The sequence below is a fragment of the Sander lucioperca genome, chromosome 15 (genome assembly GCF_008315115.2).
Source record: "Sander lucioperca isolate FBNREF2018 chromosome 15, SLUC_FBN_1.2, whole genome shotgun sequence".
In the NCBI taxonomy this organism is placed as follows: domain Eukaryota; kingdom Metazoa; phylum Chordata; class Actinopteri; order Perciformes; family Percidae; genus Sander; species Sander lucioperca.
The window spans coordinates 30,404,630-30,414,162 of record NC_050187.1 but is presented as its reverse complement, the minus strand read 5'-3'; the positions used below and the strand labels follow the sequence as shown (position 1 = coordinate 30,414,162).

General features: G+C 39.8%; 1 protein-coding gene across 1 annotated transcript; it reads right to left on the bottom strand.

Moving 5' to 3' along the window:
• Nucleotides 1-3,214: 3,214 nt before the first annotated feature.
• Nucleotides 3,215-4,989, bottom strand: LOC118493244 (zinc finger BED domain-containing protein 1-like). The gene is made up of 3 exons (XM_035992526.1): nucleotides 4,518-4,989; nucleotides 3,698-4,221; nucleotides 3,215-3,607 (listed from the first exon to the last, which is right to left on the bottom strand). The coding sequence occupies exons 1-3, from the start codon at nucleotides 4,987-4,989 to the stop codon at nucleotides 3,215-3,217; spliced, it is 1,389 nt and encodes a 462-aa protein (XP_035848419.1).
• Between the last annotated feature and the right edge of the window lie 4,544 nt (nucleotides 4,990-9,533).

Below are 9,533 nucleotides of genomic sequence, written 5' to 3'. Positions count from 1 at the left end.
GGGTGGAACCAAATGAGCGCGACCACCTGTAGGAGATCAAAACGATTACATAATATTGTCCAGTTAGGAGGTCATTCTCCTTTAATACATTTACAGGCCTTTTATAATTCTAAATGCTGACATGAAGTGGCTTCTTGTAGGAGTGCAGATTACTCTCTGACCAGTGAACTGTGCCATAGTTGGACTAGAACTGACTTGGGTACAGTTCCTTGTTCCCACAATCATTTTCAGAAAAGTGTTAACTTATGTTACCAAATTTGTAGATGAACTGCTCTCTGATTTGGAACTGTTGGCAAACAAAAATGTATTTCAATGGGATCGCTTCAACCGGGGTTCTCTGGCGGAGATGTTTGCATGGAGGTTTTGGAGTTTCAGTTTTGAAGAAACTTTGACAGTGCTAACCTTTCAGGGGCCGAGAGACTCACACAGTCCAAAATTGTGTGATGCACCATCCAGTTTTGTATAACCCCACTCTGTCTAATGAAAAAAACAAAAACAGCCTTCATCTTCATTTCATTGTGCCACAAATGAACATAGCCCCATCTAAAGCAGCCACTCCTACATCACTAAGCTTCCAGCACCACCTTTTTTCATGAGGATGTGTACATTCATTGCACTGTGTACTTTCTGGTGTTCCTGGGCACTAAAAGACAGGCCTGTTTATCTGAAATGCTTCAGGAGAACAGGAGAGGATTCAAGCAAACTGGCTAAATCCTCCTTGGAAGCTCGCTGCCAACGAAAGGTTGGAGAAAGAAGTCTTTCAGCCTAGCTTTATTACATGAGAGGGATTTGGGGTTTTAACGTGCAACTAAACGTTTTTTTGAGCTCTTTCTTGTTCACGCTGGAGCATAAAAAAAAAAAAAAAAACTTTAACCTCTCTCATCATCTCTTCTGTTCTCAGCCAGCTCTAAACTCATTCGCTCCCCCCTCTCTCTTCCTCCAGCGCTGTCTCCCAACTGAACCGATCCGTTGCTCTCTTTTTGTCTAATCAGAGCACACGCTCTCTCGCACGCACACACACACATTGTTGAAACCATTTGTGTGTGTGTGTGTGTGCGTGCATGTGTGTGCGTGTGCGTGCGTGTGCGCGCGTGCGCGCGCGTGTGTGTGTGTGTGTGTGTGTGTGTGTGTGTGTGTGTGTGTTTGTTTTTTAAGAAGTGTGTGCAGCTGTATTTGCATATAAACAAGCTGGGACTATTTGTTTGTAATTACATGAATGTTTTTGTGCCAAAATGCAGGTATGAAAGTGTGTGCGTGCGTGCGTGCTTGCGTGCGTGCGTTATGTGAGTGATCTGTGAATGATAAGAGCTCTGTGGCTACAGGTTATGTTGCAGTGATCAGTGTTGAGTCACACAGTTTAATATGCACACACACTCCTATGCTCAGACAGCCAATTTAATCCATGTTCCAACAAAGTCAGTCAGACATCTGTAATTTATTGAAATTCATGACAGCAAGGTTTTTTATTTGTCTACAGGTTGCCTTTGTTCCATCTGTCACTTCTGTGCTTTCTGCAGCTTATCTGCAATGAAATTAATTGACAAAAGAAATACAAATTAAAAACGTTTACTGTAAAGGGCTTCTGTCAGTACAGACCAATGGGCAAAACTGGACTTTCAGTATTCACTATTCACTTTATTTGTCATTTCACTGAGTACTTGCATACACAGAAGAAATGAAAAAAAAAATGTTTCTCAACAGTGCAATTAAAAAAAATAAAAATAACAAAAAACAGAAGTAAGGGACTGTTCGTTATTTATTTAAGGGGCCACCGGAGGAGCAGATTTGAAATTACATTGTAACAATTTAACAATTCGCCCTTATGAAATCCAATCGCGGCACGGCTGTTTTGGAACGCAATAGACAGACGGTGGCGGAATGCCCCGACACTTAAATTCAACTAAAATGTAACAGTTCGACCTACAGTCTGTTGAGATGCCTCTCCAAACGCAGAAACGAAGCGCAGTCACACCATAAAACGTTAAGACACGTTGAGAAAAAAGATCCGTATTTTGCTGTAATCCAAAAAAGTAATCCACAGCGATTAGTAGATCCACAAAAAGGGTCACGGTGTATCTAGCAAGGCCTATACGGTCGTCACATTCACCAGCCAGCTCCAAACAGGTGAACGATGCCTCTCCACTTCGCCGTTTAAACAAAGTGGAATAAACGTATAAAAGTCCAAATCTACACAAAACCCGCAATCAATTAGTAAGCTGACATCACATTTATTAGGGGTGGGAATCTCTTGGCACCTCACGATTCGATTCCGATTCAGAGGCCAACGATTCGATTCTAAACCGATTATCGATGCATCTCGATGCAACAATTTTTTAATGTACATTTCCATGCGTGATTTAAAAAAATATACATATAAATCTGAGTTTGCTACTCAGAGTTTGCTAATCACTTCCTAGACAAAGCAGCTAGACAAAGCTTAGATTTTGACATATACAATATTTGTCACACACAAGTTTTAATGAAATGTTTTGTCTACTGAGGTTTTTGTTTGGTAGTCGTTCCATGCTTAAGCCTTAAACGTGCTTGAGAAAGTAGGGCTGAACGATTTTTGAAAATAATCTAATTGCGATTTTTTTCACCAATATTGCGATTACGATTCGATATTCAATTATTTTTTAAGCTTTTTGTCTTCTGTATGAAACTGTTATTTTCTGGAAGCCAGACCTCTGTTATGAAGACATGAGGTGATGCATGAATTGATGAATGACATTTTTATTTAACTACTTCAATCAAAGTAGTATATTTGAACTTCCAATCTTGTAAACATCAGAACATAAATAAATAAAAAATCTGTGGTTTTACCACACTCAGTTTTGCAGATAATTCACTTCAAGAAACATGATATATAAACATGTGGATTGCACTTTTTAAATGCCATCTGTGAACTGCTAGACAGTCTTTAAATAAATAAATAATAAATAAATAAAAAATATACACACATCTTCCTGATCTCTCTAGTCAGTAACATTACACACAAAGTACAGAGAAATAAGAGAGCAAATACCTGCCTGTACCTCTTTGAAAATATTTAGGTAAATCAAAGTTAACATAATAACAATTGTACAAAAAAAAATTAAATTAAATTGAAACTGGCTGAACATCTTGATTATCTGCAGTCAGTAACATCAACACACCACACAAACTAAAGTGCACAATGAGTATGGCACTGCCAGCCATAATGATCCTACGTAGCTCACAGGTTTTTTGCTAGGAAGACCAGCATATCTACTTTTGCTGGCTTTAAGGATGAGCGAGTGCAAGTCACTATATTCCCTCCAGTGCTGAAGAGACGCTCTGAGGGGGCACTTGTGGCTGGCACACAAAGATATTTGCGGGCTATATTGCACAGTCGTGGAAAGTGAATGTTGTGCACCTTCCACCAGGCCAAGGGATCATCCTCTCCGTCAATGACAGGGGTCAACAGGTAACTATTCAACTCTGCCTCCACGACATCTTCAAGTGGCAGAGGCAAAGCTGAAGAGGTCACACTGGTTTTAAAAAGGCTACCAAGAGACTTCTTTGCCTTTCCCCCAGAGGGCTGTGCACTTGGAGGATTTTGAACTGTTTCAGTGCGAGACCTCTTCTCCTGTCAGATGGGAAAAGAGACATTAGTTTTGCAGTTAGCTTATATAAATATTATATGTTTGTGGAAGTATTATTTTCAAGGATTATTAACCTGGTGTGTACGTCTTGCTGATTCCAGCATTTCTGTCTTCAGTCGGGCCTTAATAGCAGGAAGGTTATCTGCGCTGATGTATTGCGTTTTGAACAGATCAGTGTCCTCAGCATCTTCAGCCAAGACTGATGTTGCCAGAAGGTGGAGAACTGGCTTGAGGTAGGAGATGCTCACATACTCCTCTCCAGAAAGAGCATCTGTAAATTCTGAGAGAGGATGCAGTGCCTTATGAATGGACTCCAACACTTCGGTATCCTGCCAGGTTGGGATGAGGGAGCGTGCATGTCGGTCACCTGACAATACCTGCGATATGGCTTTTGCCTGTTCCAGCACTCTGGCAATCATTTTCTCTTTGGACCCCCATCTTGTTAGGCACTCAGTAATGAGGGAGTGTTCAGGAAGTTTAAGCTCCTTCTGTGCCTCAGTGAGCGCTGCCTTTTTCCTCCAACTGTGGGAGAAGTGTCCCACCAACTTCTTGCACAGCCCTATTGCTCTTGATACTCTACCATCTTTGATTGCATTTTCTGGAGGAAAATTAAATAAGAATAGTGTAACTCATACAATTGCAGTTGTGTGATACAATGTTTAACCATTACACTCACTCTCTCTCACACACACACACACACACACACACACACACAGTCTCTCTCTCTCACACACAGTCAGTCTCACACACAGTCACACAGTCAGTCAGTCAGACACACACACACACACACACATACACACACACACAGTCACACAGTCACATACACACACACACACAGTCACACAGTCACACACACACACACACACACACACACACACACACAAAATAACTTACCAATGGCAAGATGTAATCTGTGTCCGAAACACTGGAGCCTGGTCCACTCGTTCAGCTGTGCTGCCTTCACCATATTTGACGCGTTGTCCATTGTTATGCAGACAAGGTTGTCTTCATTGAGATCCCAGCATTCAAGCCCCTCTCTCAGGCCAGCAGCTATGTTTTCCCCTGTGTGGTCTTCTGGGAAGTAGGCAGTTTGAAGGCTGCAAGCTTTGAGTTGGAGGTCTTCAGTAATATAATGGACCGTAAGACTTTGATAAGGCTCTGCTGTATGGCTCGACCACATGTCTGTTGTAGCTGCGAAAAACTGAATAGTTTTCAGCTCCATCGCTACTCTCTGTCTACATTGTCTGTGTAGCTCCGGTATGGCGATCTGGCTGAAATATGTGCGGGAGGGCATGTTGTACCTCTTATCCAGTGTAGTTACCAAATTCTTGAACCCAGGCTTGGTCACTGTATTGACGGGCATCATGTCTTTCGCGATGCATTGGGCTACTGCTTCGGTGATTTTCGCGTGCCGTTTTGAAGTGCGTTCATATGGCGTAACACTTGCAAACATTTCGGTCACTGATCCTTGCCGAGTACTTGGATTATTTTGCACACTGCTTGTTTTTTTTAGCTATACACCTATCATACAGTGCTTTGTGGTGTGCTTTTAGGTGTTGGTACAGGTTGGTAGTGTTTCCCTGTGAAGTAGCAACTATAACAAGGCAGGTTTTGCACAATACCTGACGCTGGGCAACATCTTCTTTTTTAAAGCCAAAATAGTCCCACACGTGTACAGTTGCCAAGTTAACTCTTGTTACGCTCCCGTGTTACGTGACCAGAGTGCACCCCGGTGCAGCCTTTGTGGTTAGGAAATCTCGTTTGATCATATCGCGTGATTTAGTCGCGCATGTCAAGGGCATGTCTAATCGCAGCCTTTGCGATTAGAAAATCGCGTTTTATCATATCGCGATATTATCGTAAATTCGATTAATTGTTCAGTCCTATGAGAAAGTCCCCTTCTCTCTCAGTAATCTTCCATGTCAGAGGCTCAGTCATGTCTAAAGGTGGAGAATTGGCTTCTTAGAACATGAAACATGAGGTGGTCAGATGTCATGTGATAAAGTAGATGAACAGCCTATATGTGTTTTGTCTAATTATTTTATGTATGTCTTATTAGATCATGTGTATATATACAAAAAATGTTTTTCCTTTTGGCCATTTTTGTGTTTTTTTCTGCCTAAACTCTAAGTTGTTGGCCATTATCCCATCCTCTTTCAGTCACTCTGTTTTCTGATTTGTACTTGTCTGGAGACAGTAACTTTTAAATAAAAATCAACACATAAAAAAAAATCTTAATTAATTTATAATCTTAAATAAAATAAATAATCGATTATTAACTTATCAGAATCGATAATCGAATCGTTCTAGAGAGAATCGCGATGCATCTAAGAATCGATTATTTTTCCCACCCCTAACATTTATATACATGGCATTTAGGAAACCTTTATTGCAACGTTGGCATGGCAAGACGTCCAGACTACTGCAACAGTAACTTTCTTTTTTTGCGTCCTGCTGCTCCCATCGTCAGCCAGGAAATGTTTTTTTTACTAAAGCAGTATATAAAATCTGATGCATTACCTACCACTATTTAGTTGTTTTGTTTTATTTAAGATATTTATAAAATATCTGGTCATGCCAGACGTAATTATTCCACTCATTCTTTAAACAATGCAATTAGCCGTTTCAGCTACTCATGGGTCAGACCCTTCTGGTAGCGAAGGAGGGCCGAGACTGAGAGCCACATGGAAAAATATGCACCAAAAGAGCCACTTTGAAATGTTGCTGTTTTCATGAATACAAAAGTTGGGTGCCCCACCCCCTAGACAAAAAATGTTGGGTGACCTCCCCTCAACAAAGAATAAAAAGAATGACCCTCCCCCTATTTTCCTCCGGTGGTCCATTCCATAAATACCAAACGGTCCCTAAATACTTATAAGTTAAAAAATGTTTTGCTTTTACTGCAATATAACAAATGTCGATATTGACATATTTAGCTCTGTGTCATCTTTGGGTGGTCAGTGTGTTTAGATGGTGTGTAGATTTCCTCCACACACAGCGCACCCAGCTCCCAGCACTGATCTCAACAGACCCCGGCTGCTCCAAGCTCCGTGCATTGGGAAGCCATGGTATGTTGATTTATTACTATTTTTATTACTATTTTCATTTATTATTTATATATTTATTGAATTTGTTTGAATTAGCATAGCAGAGGTTAATTTCTGTGTTATACAGTACCTGCGTGAGAAAATGACATGCCAATAAATACTTGAAGTTGAATCTTGAAGCTGTAGAGTTAATGCTGATGATAGATGCGTCTTTCTTTTGAGGTTGTGTTTGAGGTATGAAGGGGATTTGTATTAGCTCACCCTACCTCAAAAGTCTCTAAAGTCAGTGAGACTGTAGGCCATTGTGTAGTAAAATAGTTCTTTTCAGTCATAGTCTCATTAGCAAATGAAATTCCTTCTAATGCCTTCCTCGCATGGATAGTTTAATCAATGTGCTATTACAAAAACATTGATGGATGACAGGATTTATGACTATTTAAGGCAATCTGAGTTGTTTCTTTCCTGACCTTCAAGCTCCAAAAAAATTCTTCGAAGGCTGCTCACACAGACAATGAAAACCGAACAAATCTGCTGGTAGCGGATTCCATTACTATGTAGGCTAGATATTGTGTTGTTTTTGTTCCTCTGTTACTCACATTTGCATGTCCTCTGCTAGACCCAAATAAATCACATCTTTTTAATAAAAATCCAAAGGAAAATAAGGTTGTCTATGTGAGCTTTAGTCTACAGAGCTTTGTGTTAATGATAAGCTTTGGGCGCACCGATCAGCACTGGTGAAAACACACAGCTGTCTTACTCCTGGCTTATAATGAGTTATGCAAATCTCTGCCTTTTGTGCTCATAATGATACTTATAATGATCGGCAAGAGAATTCGAGCTACTCCTCTCATGAGTATCAGAATTTGCAAGTTCCAGGATTATGAATTGGTGAGGTTGGTATCTGCAGCCTAGAAAATAACAACCCTTCAATCAGAAGACCCAGACAAAAGCAAAAACATCAATCCTGCCAAAGTGTCTTTAAACAAGGCAACAGGACAGGAACACTTTTACTTCTGGCATCGATTATGTTAAACATTGTTATTTTTTTTACATTGTTTCCAGCAGAGGCTTCAATTATTTTTGATTTCCCCAGGGAATATTTACAGCACGAGTTGTCTTGTGCCTCTTTATTTCTGGCATTTAGTATTCATAGAGAGTAAGCTTTCAACATCAATCCTTTGTCAATAAAAAAATGTATTTATGAGCTTTTGATTTCTGCTACTAAGTATTTGGCACGTGTGCCCAATGGCAACCTGCTGGGAAAATGTGTACTGGACATAATCGAAACAAAACACTGTAATTGTGAACGATGTTGATTTGGTCATACAAAAAAGAAATTAAGCCAAGTGGGGACAGCTGCCAAATGTTGGACAGTTATTATTCATCAGCTTGTGTTGAAGAAAAGTCTGATTATCATGGGGCTTAATCTGTACAAAATCTACTTGAGGACGCATTAACCAAACAGCTACTCTTTTAAAGTTTCTTTTAGCTCACATGTTATTTTATTTCCAAGTCTAAGAGCTGTTAATGAATTCACAAATGTCAAACATACACAGGCAGCAATGAGGGAAAACAATTATTGTGTCATGTCGGCATCTTTGGAAGCTGCATTTTAGAAGCATTTTAAAATAGAAGGTCTCTAATTGGAGAGGAAAAGTGGAAGTTGTCGTCTTGATACTTTATTTTCCATTCGGAGCTCTGGATCTTCCAAAGTTGACGGCTTCCATTTGTAGCTCAGATGATTAACTCCACCTTCTTGTTTGGAGAAATGGGAATTGGGCATTAAAAGCCGCTTCAGACGTAAAGTCAAAATTTCAGCCAGTTGTTTTACACACACTCATGATGTAATATTAGATGGATTGGTTTGGTAAATCAGAGGGAAGCCAAATCCTTTTTCAAACAGTGATACACTAAATAATGAAGATAACAGGTAGGCATTATATGAGACCTAACAGTTAAACATAATACATGATAGTTGTATTGAGTGAATATGTTTTTTAGGTGAATTATTATTTTAGGTATTATTTTGCAAAGAGAACAAACCAACAATTCTTTACACATTATCAAGTTGTTCATTTTGCTTAAAGGTCCTATGACATGCTGCTATTGGATGCTTTTATATAGGCCTTAGTGGTCCTCTAATACTGTATCTGAAGTCTCTTTTATGTAGGCCTTAGTGGTCCCCTAATACTGTATCTGAAGTCTCTTTTATATAGACCTTAGTGGTCCTCTAATACTGTATCTGAAGTCTCTTTTATATAGATATAATATTTATATTATATTTATATATTATATATATATTTATATATGACCTTGACCAACTGCCACTTCGCTCCTTTGAAAGCCATGATGTCTCTCTCTCTTTCTCATGGGCGGGCCAAATTCTCTGGGCGGGCAAAGCAGAGAAAGGGGAGGTAACCTTCCTCCTTATGACGTCATAAGGAGGAGATTCCAGATCGGCCCATCTGAGCTTTCATTTTCTTAAAGGCAGAGCAGGATGAAATTTTTTTTTTTTGTTGCAGGATCGTAGGGGAAGACTCATGAATATTCATTAGGGAACTCATGCCTGATTGGCTAACCCTGACATTCTTACCCTAAACATAACCAATCCCACCAGAGCAGGCAACAAGTACTAGCCATTCAGAGGGAGAGTAGGGCGGGTTCTTCCCCTACCATCCTGCAAAAAAAAAAAAAAAAAAGTTTACACCTATCACCATTTCTAGTCACTGGGGGACCATAGGCAGGCTGGGGGAACTCACATTAATGTAAAAAAAACTCAAAGTGAAATTTTCATGCCATGGGACCTTTAAGTTTCATAAAAGTTCAAGTACATCACCTCCGTTAGTCTAAACCTTTGACTTGA

Excerpts from the sequence above, each read along its gene's own strand:
- LOC118493244 (XM_035992526.1), bottom strand. The coding sequence starts at position 4,989 with ATGATGCCCGTCAATACAGTGACCAAGCCTGGGTTCAAGAATTTGGTA. Across the intron at positions 4,222-4,517 it reads CAGATTACATCTTGCCATTG|AAAATGCAATCAAAGATGGT; the intron begins GTAAGTTATTTT and ends ATTTTCCTCCAG. Across the intron at positions 3,608-3,697 it reads CAGCAAGACGTACACACCAG|GAGAAGAGGTCTCGCACTGA; the intron begins GTTAATAATCCT and ends CCCATCTGACAG.